General features: G+C 41.1%; 1 protein-coding gene across 2 annotated transcripts; it reads left to right on the forward strand.

The window, feature by feature from the left end:
* The first annotated feature begins 1,565 nt into the window (after positions 1–1,565).
* On the forward strand, positions 1,566–9,711 carry sec22bb (SEC22 homolog B, vesicle trafficking protein b). 2 transcript variants are annotated; one of them, XM_036141327.1, is made up of 6 exons: positions 1,566–1,804; positions 4,080–4,091; positions 4,477–4,586; positions 5,635–5,795; positions 7,683–7,829; positions 7,927–9,711. In XM_036141327.1, exons 1-6 carry the CDS (start codon positions 1,730–1,732, stop codon positions 8,079–8,081), a joined length of 660 nt encoding a protein of 219 aa, XP_035997220.1. In that variant the 5' UTR covers positions 1,566–1,729; the 3' UTR covers positions 8,082–9,711. The 2 variants fall into 2 exon arrangements, with proteins under 2 accessions (XP_035997220.1, XP_012720304.3); XM_012864850.3 differs by lacking the exon at positions 4,080–4,091 and having other exon boundaries at positions 1,567–1,804.
* The last annotated feature ends 5,406 nt before the right edge of the window (positions 9,712–15,117 follow it).

A 15,117-nucleotide genomic window follows, 5' to 3' on the forward strand; every position in this document is an offset into this window, starting at 1 on the left:
TACTGCAGTAATGTATCATTATGAACCAGAATACAAGTTTTGAGGTGCTAAAATAAAGTCAAATTTAGCTTTAGAAGTGAAGATGGTTGAGCAGTGATATCTGCATGCATCTAGGACTAGTCAACGCGTAATAGAGCAACATAATTCAATTCATTTTTTAATGTAGCGCCAATTTACAACCCCTCATCTCAAGTCACTTTACAAAGTCATGTCTATCAAATCATACAGACAGATTTGCTAAAAGGTTTTGCAGCATACACTCCAGGAAGAGCATGTAGCAACAGTGCACAGTCGTTTGCATTGCAGCAATCCCTTATACCGAGCACTGCAGCATACATGTGGCAACAGTGGAGAGGAAATCCACAGTTTTGTAGTTTAGAAGCAGGTTGGTGACTTGCAAAACAACTTGTGAATTCCTCCAGAGAAGCTAACGGAGGGGGAAAACGACACAGATTAAATGTTAAGCTGTTTCAAGTAACCAAGCTGCATGTGCTTATATATACGTTGGTGGTTTTATGTAGCCTGTGTTTTGATGTGCAAAGGATGCCGACTCATTGTACAGCAGCACTGTCTGAAATGTAATCATTTTGTTGCAGGATTATTTTGTGGTTGCTGGCCTGTCAAGCCCTCAGACAGATATCTACAGACCTTAAACCTCCAAAGCTATAATAAATGTTACATGTGGTCATTCTAGCCATCCTCAGTGAGCTTACATAGCTTCTTTCCATGCAATGATGTTTTATTTCAAAGACACACCAAAACAAAGTATTTTTTACCAACCCATCCTTGTTTTAGCGCGAGGCTGAAACCACACACCGGTTGTCTGCTCATTTTGTTTCTGCAGAGTCACAGAGAGGGCTTGTAGGCAGTGTGGATGCTTTACAAGTTGCCACTCGATTACAAGGCAACACGGAGACATGCTATTAATCTTTGACCCGCAGGGATGTGTTCCAAGCACAGACACAAGCAGCGGAGATAACTAAATGAACATCAATATACAACTTTCATATAAATAAAACGGGTTTCCTATGCGTAAAGCTGGTGGATGTTTCCTATTTGAGACAGTTCCAAAGGCCAGCAGGAGTTGCAAGCAAAGTTCGCTTATACCTTAGGCCCGCTCTGGGTCCAAAAATAAAACCTTGTGAAACACCTGCTGGAGCTTGAGACCTTTCTATCTGTAAAACCATGGGCTCAGTCTTTAGTGTGTGGGTTTTTTTCTAGCAGTGCCTTCAGCCACAGGAAGGAGAGCCAGATGACTTTCCTTATCTCGGTTGACTTTCTCGGTTGTACAGTTGAGAGCAAAACTATAGCTGGAAATCACTGAGAGATTTAGACTGTTTCCCTATTTAGTCAAATTAACAAACAAAAGGTTGATGGGTCGGTAATTTTAATTTTTTTGTTATATCACCGATATTCCATTTTTGTTAGTCTTTTGTTTATTGTATCCTTCAGTCACAGCATTTGTGTATTTTTTCTTTAAGTTTTATTTATTTAAAAAAAAAATTGATGTGACGCGGAAGTTTAATGGTGAGCGCCTTTAGTTCCGCGCCGGTGACATTTGACTGTGACGCTAAAAGCTGCGGCGTTTCCGGCCAGCTCAGCGCGTCTGTGCTGCGGTGTTGTCACTTTTTACAGCCCGTCCGTCCGCCCGTCAGACCGCCGCTGCTGCTGCCGACCAGCTGGGACCTTTCCTCCGGGCCGTGGACACACAGCGGGACGCTTCGCAGAGATGTTGCTGCTGACGATGATCGCTCGGCTGGCCGACGGTCTGCCGCTGGCCGCTTCAATGCAGGAGGACGAGCAGGTCCACCTCTCCACCTTTCTACCCCCCTCTCCGTGGCTCTGGCTGCTGTAGCTGATGTCTCTGAGGTTTTACCCAGGATGTAACGCAGGGACACGTTAGCGTCACAGTAGTTTGCGCCAGATGTGAGGGTCATGTAGGATCAAAGCCTGCCGCGTTAAACTTTGATCAGCTGAGTGACACGCCAGGCCTGCCAGCACTTTAATCTCCAGGACCAATCAGCCTCTTTTAATGTCACACCTCCTGGGTTTCTTATCATTCAGAATCTGGGTTCATATCACAGCATTTCCAGATGGTTTAGTTTAGCCGATGCTACTTTAGTTGATTTCTAAACCAACAGGCTATAAATGATCCCTAGTGGATCTCAGCTCTGATGAATAAACTGACTAGGAATGGTAGCACAGTTAAAGGCATTCAGGTCATTTAAAAAATGAAACCAGCCTTTACATGGATCGTAAAAACTGGCCACTGATGTGGTTTTTTGTGCAAATTGCAGCCCATAGTGGTAAATCACAATTGTATTAGTTAGTTGGAGCACAAATGTTATGTTTCGCAAGCCTTTTGGGATTTGTTGCAACATTTCACATTGTTTTAAAGTTTTTCAGGCATGAATTAAAAACTTTTTTTTTTTTTTTTACACAAAATGATCAACTAAGTTTATTTCAGTGTAGTCAATATATCCATCTATCAGAGTGAAATGTACAGAGCTTTGCTAAAGTATTCATTTTCAACCAAAAAAATTCATCGTGCATCCACAAACCTCAATGTGTTTTATTATGATTTTGTGTGAGAGACTAACTCAAAGCAGGGCGTAATTCTGAAAGGGAATAAAAACACATGGTTTTAAAAATAATAATCTGAAATGTGTGGCATGCAGTTGTGTTCAGATCTCTTTAATCTGACACTCATGGGGAGAAAAAAAATGGAAAGAGTTTGATTCAACTTCAAAGCTACCGAGACACGACTGTCCACCCAAACTGACAGGCCAGGTAAAGAGTTTTGTTGTAACTAAGGAGAAGCTGCGGCCTCCCACAGTTTAGGGGCCGCGATCTGTGGACAGGAAGACCGTTACTCCTCCACTCTACAAATATAGAATAGGATAAAAATACCTAAATTGTCCCACAATGGGGAAATTCTGATGTGACAGTGACAAAATCAAGTAGACAGAAGATGGCAAACTTGGATTAAATAATATTAAATCCAATATTATTGATTTAAATAATATGAAAACATCTATATTTACAGTTAAGCTGTACAGCAGAAGAGGAAGACTTATCTGAAAGGGAAAAATGTGGCCATTATGGAAAAGTGAAAAGAGTGAAAACAAAGGAAGCTACGAAAAGTCCTGTCTAGATAGCCAAAATACATGTGGGGGAAGCAGCAAAAATGTGGACGAGGTAGTCTGATCAGATGAGACCAGATCTCTTTGAACATCCCCACAGTGAAACATGGTGATGGCAGCATCATGCTGTGGAGATGCTCCCATTCAGCAGAGATTAGTAAAATGGGCGGAGCTAAACACAGGCCTTCAATGAATAAAGGATCAGAATGTCTTCCTGAAGCTGCTGCCTGCAACAATCTAGATGGTAATTAAAAAAAAAACAATGCTATAGGTAAAACAAAGTGGCTTACGTTTCGGACGTGTTGCCGAGGATCATTACCTGCGCTGAGAACCTTTGGTCAGGTCTCAAAAAGCAGGAGGATAGGAAGAAGCCGACAGACGGTGATCAACTCCAAGGATGGAGGAGACCAAGTTTAGTTCCCCGCCGTCTCGTCCGACAGGCCAGAGAAATCATGAGCAAACCTTGCTAAATATTTACCCTTCACCTAAATTTAATGTATCTGCTCATTAAAGAAATGCAAAACGTATGCAACGGTTAACTGCACTGCGACACGGCATAGAAACGTTAAAAAAAGATAAAAACTAAAGCTGTTGAAGCTGCCAAACAAAACATTTGTGCTCCTGACAAAAGTTTTCACCGGGGCTGGCCATACGGCCTCCATGCAGCCGCTTCCATCTATACGAGCCTCCAGAGGTCAGTGCTGGCACGTCGACTTCAAGTTGGCCTCTCTTAAAGAAGCTTCCACTGTATTCTTTTAAAGAGAAGCATCAGACGGCAATCACCAGCGTGAACACGGCTTAAATCGGAGGTTTCGGCGTTGTGCACTAAATGATGGCCGCTGTAACACCACGAGCTGTTTTTTTTTTTTTACTTTGTGCATAACTTGACAGCAGTCTAACGTGTTTTTCTTCACTCTCTTGTGTGCTCTCAAAAAGGGAAGCGAGAAGGTTGGTTGTGTCTCTGCTCTGTGCTTCATCATCTGTCTTTCTGTGATGCCGCAGTGGTAAAACTGTCATTCACGGGCGAGCCGACTCAGCCTAGAAGGCGCCGCCTTCACGTCTAGAATTGGCATCGTCTTTCATTTAAGGGAATAAACTTAATGAGCAAAGGTAGTACAGAATAGGAACACAGTAGTTTTTTGTTTGTTTGTTTTTCTTCCACGTAGTTGGATAAGTTGCCATCATCCCCTCATAGACATTTGCTTGTGCATCCAGCCTGTCAAGTGTCACGTGAAACCGGCCTCTTTGTCTGTCCTAAGTGTTTTGTTACTAGTATATTGAGCGAGTTGAGTGATCTGTTTTTTTTTTTTTATTTATTATTCCGTTTCTTCAGGTGGGTCGAGATCTCCAGCAGTATCAGACTCAGGCCAAGCAGCTTTTCAGGAAACTCAACGAGCAGAGTCCCACACGCTGCACTTTAGAGGCGGGATCCATGGCGTTTCAGTGAGTGTGGAAAAAGTTCTCAAGAAGCAACGTCGACCGCCAAATGTTAGGGGGGGGGGTGGCTTCACATTGGGTTTGAGCAGCCTAAGAAGACGGCGTTTCCCTCTAGAGGAGGACCAGACGGAGTAAATGGTCCAGTTAGGGGACGGGTCGAGCTTAGCTGGGACAGCAAAGCACATTTGTCGGCATCCCCTGTTATGATGCATTGTCTTAAAATGAATTCATGTTTTATCGCAGTAATGCAGTATTTATCGTCAGTCTTGTCAGTCACAGTTCCTGATGTATTACGGTTTTAATTTGTTACTCTGACGGCAGAAAGCCGTTTTGTGTTGCCATTTCCCGAGTGGTGAAGCTCAACACACATGCGCTTTCCAGGAATCTGATCCATACTTAGAAGATCAGATACTAAAAAAATCACATGTTTATTTCCCTACCGATTCTATACATCAAAACTAAGGATTCCCTCTGTTTGTTTGGTCTTTACTCCAATCAACCCAGTACAGATGCACTTTTTTGATTTGGATAAAAATCAAATAGGTTGGCAACAGATTGAAGGCTCTATTTTGTGTATTTGTTTGTTTGTTCCTTAATTTTCTATTGGGATCAAAACTGTCGAGGAACCTGAAGTACATTTTATTTTCCCCCATTCAAAAATAAATAGACTGAATCGACTCATCAGATGCCAAAGAAAGCTTAAAATTGGTACTGGCCTGGAAAATCTTGATTGGTGCAACTTTCCGTCTCTGTTTTGTTCTGGCTGCCAAACCCTTTTTCACCATTAAGTTAATATAAGTTAACTTCTCCCTCGCTTTTCTACAGGGATCATTCATTGTTTGCCCAGTAAGGCGTAACCCCATCTTTAGTAATCACCGTAAAACTAGTTTATTTGTGTAACCTGAAGCCATGTCATAGCTGTAATATTTACACAAACCTAAAAAAAAAAGTTTATTCACCCCAAACTTTTAAGATTTGTTCCCAGTTTTCTTTCACTGTTTTGTGTTTTTATTTATTATTTTATTGTGATCCCACTCTTTGGTTCTCCTTGCAGCTATTTCATAGATCAAGGAGTTTGCTACCTTGTGCTGTCCGAGGCCAGCTTTCCTAAGAAGCTAGCCTTTGCGTACCTTGAAGACCTGCAGGCAGAGTTTCACGAGCAGCACGGGAAGAAGGTCCAGACAGTATCCCGTCCTTACTCCTTCATTGAGTTTGGTAAGAAACAGGCTTCCTACTGACCATTGTGGCATCTATAAACTATACTGGTCCTTAATCTGGGTTTCAAATTGTGTTGGGAATCTTCTTTCTCCAAGATATGATTATACAACTTCAACTATTTTTAAGAGGGAGAATTACATTTAAATTTACTGTGAGTTTTCTCTAATAAACTGTTGGAATTAAACTTAAAGGCTCAACTATAAACATACACCCAATGAGTTTGTAATGTAAAATCCCGACAATGATGTTGGAGGTAAAGGCCTGCAGCTCCTGCAGGTAAGAGGCTTTTTACAGCAATCATGATTAGCCTGACTAACGGCTCTTGTTGCATGGCACAATAACCAAAAAAAAGGAATTCTGTTGGAGAAAAAAGCGAAGCCCAGAAAAGCGACTTCACGTTCAAAAACAAACATAACTGGTGACTCAGAAAAGTTGCAAGTGACTTTAGAGAAAAACAAGCCTAGAGTTGCTTAAAATAAGCGGACTAAGCAACACTGAAGCTCACATATACACACATAGATTTTATGATGATTTCATTCACTGGGAAAAAGCCAGATCAGCCTACCTGCATAGATGTCACTGGTATTAGGTGCCAATTCAGTTTTATTTATATAGCGCCAATTCACATCGCGTCATCTCAAGGCACTTTACAAAGTTAAATTCAATGAATCAGACAGATCGGTCAAAAAGTTTCCTATCTAAGGAAACTCAGCAGGTTGCATTGAGTCTGGACAAACAGCATTCACTCCTCCTGAAAGGGCGTAGAGCCACAAGGACAGTCGTCTGCATTGTCCATGGCTTTGCAGCAATCCCTCATAATGAGCAAGCATGAAGCGACAGTGGAAAGAAAAAAACCCCTTTGACAGGAAGGAAAACCTCCAACAGAACCAGGCTCAGTGTGAACAGTCATCTGCCTCGACTGACTGGAGGTTAGAGAAGACAGAGCAGAGACACAACAAGCACAGAAGCACACATTGATCCAGGAATCCTTTCTATGTTATATGAGCATTCAAATGTTTTGCTCCTTACCACCCAGGAAATGTGGAGAGCACATAGTTATCTTTGTTCAGATTCCACGGTAAAGTCCTCCCGCTTACAAGCTCGCATCCAACACTGACATTTGTCGGCAATCCTTCGGGGTTTTGGAAAGAAAAACTCCCGTGTGATCACGATCGTCCTTTCACGAGTCACTCCAGCAGACACCAACGCAGCGGTGTTTTGTTGTTGCCACTTGTCTGTTTTTCTGTGTATGTTCGCCTGGGTCGCTGCAATGAATTGCCCTTTTTGGGATTAATCAAGTTTTTCTGATTCTAATGTGTCTGTTGAGGCGACATTCAGGACAGATCTGTCCGCCATTCGACTCTTATAGTAAACCATCCAAGCTAACTGTTCAACGTTTGTCTGAATCCAAAATGGCCGCGGCTCTTGCTCGCTAGGTTGTTCCGAATTTAGCAATTGCTCCCCAGGCGCCGCACAGTGGCAGCCCACTGCTCCCCAGGGGGATGGGTTAAGATGCAGAAGTGAATTTCTCCATTGTGAGATCGATAAAGTTAAATTATTATTATTAATTTGACGTAATTTCAGAAAAGCCATATTAATCACCATGAAAGGTGCTTTAACACACCTTTTGATGTGTTTGCCCTGTAAAATGAAGCAAACTTTGTGCTTTAATTTGTTGCACGTCCAATAAAGTAGGAGTGTGATACATGCAATGACTCCATGAATATAAAGAGGTTAAGTCTGAGGATCAAAAAAAGTGGAGGAAAAAACACAGTAACTCCGTCGCAACACGTAGATGTATGCAGCTGCACATCATGCATAACCACAGAATGAGTCTGCGGTCATTTTCACACGAGCTTATTAATACCTCCACTGTCTCCTCAGACACCTACATTCAAAAAACCAAGAAGTTGTACATCGACAGCAGAGCACGGAGGAATCTGGGCAGCATCAACACGGAGCTCCAGGATGTGCAGAGGATCATGGTGGCTAACATAGAGGAGGTCCTGCAGAGAGGGGAGGCTCTCTCTGGTGAGTCTGGGTTCGTCATTGTGTCATAAAAACATCTGGTTTGGTTCACCCTCACGCTCAATCCCCCCCCCCCCCCCCCCTCCTCTTCTTCGTACAGCGCTAGACTCCAAAGCCAGCAACTTGTCCAGCCTGTCGAAAAAGTACAGGAGCGACGCCAAGTACCTGAACACCCGCTCCACTTACGCCAAGCTGGCAGCAGGTGGCGTCTTTTTCATCATGCTCATGATCTACGTCCGCTTCTGGTGGCTCTGAGTGACGAAAGAGACGAAGAGGAAGGATGTAGAGAAGTGGAAGGAAAATATATTAAAAAAAAGCGAGCCTCACACAGTCTGCAGACGTGGAGAGAAAGCTTTCACTTTTGATGAAAAACAGGATCCCTGCTTCTTAAGGAGACTTTACAGACTTTCCGTACCACCGCTCTGTCTGTCCTCACCTTGTCCGTGCGTGGATGTCCGATCCCAGATAAACGATGTCAGAATGCTTTTTGTTTTATTCTTATTAACACTAAATACTCTCCAAGTTGCCCTGAAATTCAGAGGAAATGAGTAAACGTGCGAGTGAGAATGTGGGCTGCTTGTTTTTTTTTGAAGGTGATTTGTGGGTAAGTGAAGAGAAAAAAAAAAAAAACTTCCTGTGCTGTGAGCTTCTAAAGCTGTTCTGTGCTATTAAAAGGAGTGCGGTTAAATCTTCTGTATGTCTAATTATACAGATGAAAGCAGCTAATCACCTTTTTTTCTTATAGCCTGATCACATCACTTTGGCAAGACATCATTTAACGCAACTATAGGTGGGATAATTTAATAGATTACTTTTAAATTCACAAATATTAAGGAAGACATGAGATTAAAAGTAGGTAAGGGCACATCAAAATAAACTGCAACATTTCTTACCGTCTAAGCAAGTACACCTGTCTGCTTAGTGTTTGTCACTTTTATCATGGGATGCTAGTGACGCTACAAGTAATTGCTATGATCTGCAGATGCAGCCTAATTTGGATCAAGCCGACCTCACTTTCAGCGTTTTTCTTGCAAATTAAAAATGGCTGCATGTGGATAGCAGCTAATGAAGGCGCTTCACGTTGTACACAGAAGGCAGCTCTGGAGATGCACCGATCTGTCGACCAGAGATCGGAATCAGACTATTTTTCCCTTGATGGGCAAACAGCAGATCAGGTATTGTAACATCTGGTCCGTTGGCCTCAGTGTATCAAAACTAAAAAAAAAAAAAAAAACACCATCCCCGGCCTATAATCTCATTATCTACCAGGATGTACTTGATGCACTTAATAAAAGCTCTGCATAAATGGGGAAAAATGTGTTGTTTTGAATTAAAAGCTTCAACGCTGATCAAAGAACCTGAAGCGCATTGTTTCTCGTTCGGGTTAAAATTAGGGTTAGGCACTTATTTTCTTTGGGGGGGGAAGCCAAAATAACTAGGTCTGACCTCAAAGAAAACCAGAAAAGCCTGATCGGTGCATCTCCATGACAGCAGGCTTGTTTTTTAATGTCATACTAGCCAACTAAGCAACATAAACCGTGTTGCTTAGTTGGCTAGTATGACCGTGGTTGTATTGCATCAGTTTTCTGCTAAGCTTTCATTCTGATCTCACTTCTTACATTAGTCTTTCTACTCCTCTTTTGAAAAGCCTGTGGCGGGATATTCTGAATTTTAAGTTTACCGTAAGTGAAATCACATCCGCCTGTCTCTGTGTTGTAAGTTATTAGATTACTGCGATCCATATAATCCATTTCTTAACTTTTTATGCATTTCTTTTTTTTTTTTTTATGGCTGACATTGAAAAGTTGGAGCTGCACAGCTACCGGCACCAATGAACTGTAAGCAGAATAAATGGTTAAATAATAAATCAACAAACTTTGCAGGAGTTGAATAAAATGTCTAATGTTATTTATCATCAAATTAACACTCAGTCATTTCGCAGGTTCTCAAACTGGGGGATGAGTGCTGATACTTGGGCTACCTTTATTCAGCTCGATGGAAATGTTGGTACATATGAGCCTAACCAGTCCAAGAGGCGAGTAGTTAAAGCACATTGATCTTTGCCTCAGATAATACTAATCCGAATGGAAGACCAGTGAGGAATAAGTGAATAAAAATTAAATGCGTAACCCTCCCTATACAGTTTATATTGACAGCTAAAACTGTGGTGTGCATTTGTATTCGGCCTCCCTGAGCAAATACTTTGTAGAAACAACCTTCACTGCAATTACGGACGCAAGTGTTTTGGGGGTATTTCTCCACCAGCTTTGTACGTTTATAGAGTCTGAGAACAATCCCAGTCAGATTGGCTTGAGAGCATCTGTGAACGTCACTTTTGGGCGTGGCATTGATTGAGCCTCTGTAACTTATCCATAGGTTTTGAGCTAGATGAATTCCTTGTAGCTCTATTAACATCCTGCTGAGCGTCTCAGGTTTTGTTTTGTAATGTCTAAGAAGTTTTCTCTTATTTAGCACCTTCCATCTTTCCATAACTCTGACCGCCATCTCTGATCCTGCTCAGGCAGGGCACACCCACACCATGATGCCGCCGTCACCATGCAGCACTGAGAGACGGGCGTCTTCATGTGTTTTGCATGTAGGCATGTAAATTAAATACACACATCTGACTCCTGTTTTATAATCTTGTGACCTCTGAAGCCAATTGGTTGCAAAGGATTTTACTTCGGGGTCTCAGAGGAAAGGGGTCTGAAAACAAGTGCGTGCAACACTCTTTAGATTTTTATATGTAAATGAATTTTGAAAGCATTTCTCCCCTTCACATTTACTAAGTACTTATTGTTGCATGATGATCTATCACACGAAATCCCAGTAAATTACACAGAAGTTTGTAACTACAAATCACTTGGGGCTGTAAGTAAATTGTGTGAAAGTGGAAGGATTTACATAATGTATGAGTCACTTTTAAATAAAAGATAAACTCAACCTGAAAAATGACTCAAAGTGGAGTCACGTTGGGGTACGAGGTATTTCCCTCCACTCACACCAGGAAGGAACGTCTTCTCTTTTCCTGTTCTGTCTATGAATAAAATTATTTGCACAAAACAGGCTTCCTGTCTTTCACAGGGCCTTGATTTCAGCTGATGGTTATGACTATCAGTAAGGGTATGAGGTCTAGATCAAAATGATGATTGGCGTAAAAACAAACTCTTACTTTCCCCTGCAACACGAGAGATTTCACCTATGGAACAGGTCTTTGTTTCTCTGAGTAATTTACAGCAGAGCTTCTCAAAAATGTTGAGCTATGCAGCCACAAAATTACCCAAAACTTCAGCTTATTCATCTACACAAACATTCCTAATATGCCATTTAAGATAAAGACATCTGTAATGGTATTTTTTTATATATATTTAAGGCTGCTGGTTTTGTTGTGTTGAATATGGGAGTCATTTTAAAATATTACTTGATTTCAAGAGTTTTTTTGTGTTTTTTTATCAAATCTACTTTTTTCAACTACTTTTTTTTTTTTTTTCAAAGGATGGGAGCCACTAATTGCTTTGGCATGGCATCCAAAACCAAATGCCAGAACAGAATTCCTGGAGTTTTCTGTTGTCACACATAGAAACGCCGTGAAAAATGGAAAACATTTTTGTCCTGCAGCTCAGTGAAACATGCACTCTACTCGTACAAATTTTGTTAATTAAAGAAATATTGCACAATTTATTGAATGAAAAAGTATTTATCCCCCTTACAAAGTTCTCCTACTTTTTCTTTATCTCACTTAAATGTTCTAGATTATCAAACTCATCTGGCTGTAAGACAAAGATGGGCAAAGCGCAGTTTAGTTCTTACATTATCGTTTTATTCAATAGTTGGAAAGGTATCCATACTAAACTGGCTCTTTGTGAGAAAATAATCGACTATTTGTCGAATGTTTGTATTATTTGGATCCACATTAGCTTCAGCATAAGCTAAAAGCTATTCTTCCTGGGGTCCTCCAATCTTCCATGTGACAATGCAATGTATTACATCACATTAGACACTATACGCACAGGACATTTACACAACATTTAATACATATTTTATGATTAAGCGAGTTGAAACTGTGATCAACTACATCTTTTGGGTTCACTTTCCTAGCCAAACCCAGGCCTGATTGCTGCCAGGGCTGCAGAATAAAAAAAAAAACTTAAATAGAACCTGTCTGACGACATGAAGTAGGCTTAAAGATCTGTAAATGTAACACACCACGTCCTGGGAAAGTTCCAATATGAACACCGCTGCCAAGCAAAAAATACTAATTCCTGTCGGAAAGACTTGTCAAAATGGATGGAACCATGAATTCAAAAATATCCAGGAGGAGAACGATTTTCCATCAACTTGTGACCTTAAAGTGGACTAGTCACATACCATCACTCTACGAACTATGCCAGTAACTCACTCTTGTTGCATACAAAGGTTTTCCAATTAAATTATTGAACCCTGTTGACTTATTGTATTTTATTACACTTTATTGTTGCTCTATTTGTAAACAAAGTGTTTTTTGTGTATATTTACCATAGTAAGCCTAAATAACCGGAAGTCTTATATTGCACATTTGTGCAATAAGTAAACAACGAGAAGCAGTGGAGCCGGAACCAACCTAAAAAAAAACCAAAAACAAAAAGTGTCTTCATCAATGCTGTGGCACGACCTTACACAGGCCTGACATGTTCTCTAATGTGGTTCAATAGAGACAACTCTGCAAAGCATACTGGGTAAAAATTCATCTGCAGCGATGTAAAAGACGCATAGACAGTTATAGCTTTGACAGTTTCATAGCCGCCAAATTTATAAGGACGGCCATTGCCTATACCATCCAGCCCCCACCCAACCCCTGGCCCCCACTGAACCGCCACCGGGAGCTGTCACTGTTTTTGGGCCGCTGATGTATAGTATGCAGAATACTTCCAGGAAAAAAAACCCCAAAAAACATAGATATAACTTGGGGGAAATGTACGTTAAAGAGCAGAGTCAACACTGGATCTTGAAAAGGAAACTGTGAGTCAGAGGATCCTCCCAGGTGCAATATCTTAACATTTAGCGAGTTGTAATTTCCAAATGCAGTTCTTGGTGGGGCAACAGATACGCGCTGTTTTTTGATCGTTTTGCGGTGCAGATATTCCTGAAGGTCTTGTCTTAAAGCGAATTAAGAATGTTGAAGCATTAACAGCCTGCTCTTACCGCTTTCATCCAGCAGGTAGAGTGCTTTGCTCACTGTTGCACAGATAGAGCTGCAACACAGAGCTCAAAATCACTCTCCTTCTGCAGCTGATAGCTATAGCTTAGCTTTAACTCATGAAACATAATCTTTTTTTCTTAAAAAAAAAAAAAAGGACTTCAAAGTGGGGCAGCAGCAAAAGATAAAAGCCTGACGTTGCAAACGCAGGCGTCTGGCTCTTAGACTGTAGCAGTCCTCCACTTGAGATAGAACAGGAAATGTCAGAGAAGAAATGAGAAGCAGCAGAGGGTAGCGTGCCAAAAAAACAAACCACAGGGCACAGGCTAACCTTTTCACCTCTCAAGGGAAGTTGAGCTTGTCACTTTACCATCTTGCTCCATTAAAACCGCTTTAAGACTCTTTTTTTTTTTTAACCAAAAGCTTCTTGTATTGACTCTGAGAGATGCTTTTTGCTCATGTGTCACAAAGAGGGACGGCGTAGCTGTCTTGCAGTTTCGTCCATCCAGTCAGTCTTCCTCTTACGTTGAAAGTCTGCTGGCCGTTGCCCAACCATCTACTTCTGAGTCTGGATGTGCCCGGTGTCTGCATGTGCAACCGCACAAATCCTGCCAGTTTGCAAAAACAGTAAAGGACACAAGTGCATATAGACTATGCAATTTTCCTGTCTGCATTCAGTCAGTTCATTAAAGATAATAATAATGTATAAGTTGTGGTGGCAAAAACAAAAAAAAAAACTGTAAAAGAAAGTGAATAACACTTTGGGCTGTGTGTGAGTTAATTTCACAGTGATTAAAGAGACAACTGCATGCCCCGCTGTTTCTTTCCAGTACTTTCCCTCCTTCCTCTGCACGTTACCATGGCAGCAGCGAGTGTGTGACAGTCATGTGAACACGAAGCTGATTGGATTAAAATACTTTGTGTGATCAGAGGTCAGGAATAAGGCACATGTACTTAACACACACACACACACACACACACACACACAGCACATATGTGGTTTATGACAGAAAGCTGACTGAAGTCTCAGCTTCTTCTGCACACTTTATCTTTGTTTTAGAACGTATGCAGGGTCGGGTGCTCTGTTGCCCGTTCATGTAACCATATCTTGATAAAATTTCCTGTCAAAGACAGGCGGGACTACAGGACTGCACACCCGCACTTGACTGTGTAGCCCTGAAGCAACAGCGCCTTAAAATATTAAATCACCTCAGTGATCCCCTCCAGCCTGTTCCATGTTGCAGACAAGCCGACTTGAGGGTTTGACTTGATTTGGTGGATTTTAGTTTCCACAGAGGCGAACATCCAGACAGAAAACTTAGTTATAAGCTGCTTGACTCTTTATTTAGCTGTTTGGGTACTAATTTTATCTCACTGATCAAAGAAGACTTGGAGTGGTCTGGAAACATGTGCAGACATTTCAGCTCCTTATGAATTAATGGGCTTAACCTTACTGCGACCCAAAAAATATAAAGAGGAACTATGTCAGTGGCACTTATAGGCATGAGCTGGTTATTTGACCACAGTTTTACACTATATGCTACCACAAAATGTTATTGGCTTCATGCTAAAGTAATGTGGTACAATCAAATGCCTTACCAAAGCCCTTTAACCCCTTAATTGTTTGCCACTTTGCATCTGCAAGCCATTTTTTTGTGAAAAATCAATAAAATAATAGAGAAATCATTGTTTTTTTAAACGTATAACCCATGTCCTATTATTTTTAGTGAGATGCCTGTCAGCTCTTAGCAGACTTGAATGAAAATAGCTTTAAATCTGCCAGGTGGATGAAAGCTTTTAGGGTTAATGGTCAAAAAGTTCGGGGGGGGGGTTACATCATTTTACAGCACTGTACAAACCCAAATATCAGCACTCTTCTTTGGTAATGTGGCACAATGACCAAAAATACAAGTTGTATCTACAGTTTTGCAAGCCACTATAAAATGGACTTCGTAAGCAAACTGAACCCAATATTGGATTGCCAAGAAAAGTATTGTTTTGTTTGTTTGAAAATTAATTCAGAATTTGCCTTTGTTTACCAAACACAATCCAAAAGACTCACGTGAAACACATATTACTTTTTAGGTTCTGTTAAAGGGGACATATAATGCATAA

This window comes from Fundulus heteroclitus, chromosome 9, assembly GCF_011125445.2.
Source record: "Fundulus heteroclitus isolate FHET01 chromosome 9, MU-UCD_Fhet_4.1, whole genome shotgun sequence".
Taxonomy (NCBI): domain Eukaryota; kingdom Metazoa; phylum Chordata; class Actinopteri; order Cyprinodontiformes; family Fundulidae; genus Fundulus; species Fundulus heteroclitus.

Bases quoted from the DNA above. Each gene is read 5' to 3' on its own strand.
- sec22bb (XM_036141327.1), top strand. From the start codon at position 1,730: ATGTTGCTGCTGACGATGATCGCTCGGCTGGCCGACGGTCTGCCGCTG. The intron at 4,587-5,634 runs GTGAGTGTGGAA...TTCTCCTTGCAG, and splicing joins GCGGGATCCATGGCGTTTCA to CTATTTCATAGATCAAGGAG. The intron at 5,796-7,682 runs GTAAGAAACAGG...CTGTCTCCTCAG, and splicing joins TTACTCCTTCATTGAGTTTG to ACACCTACATTCAAAAAACC.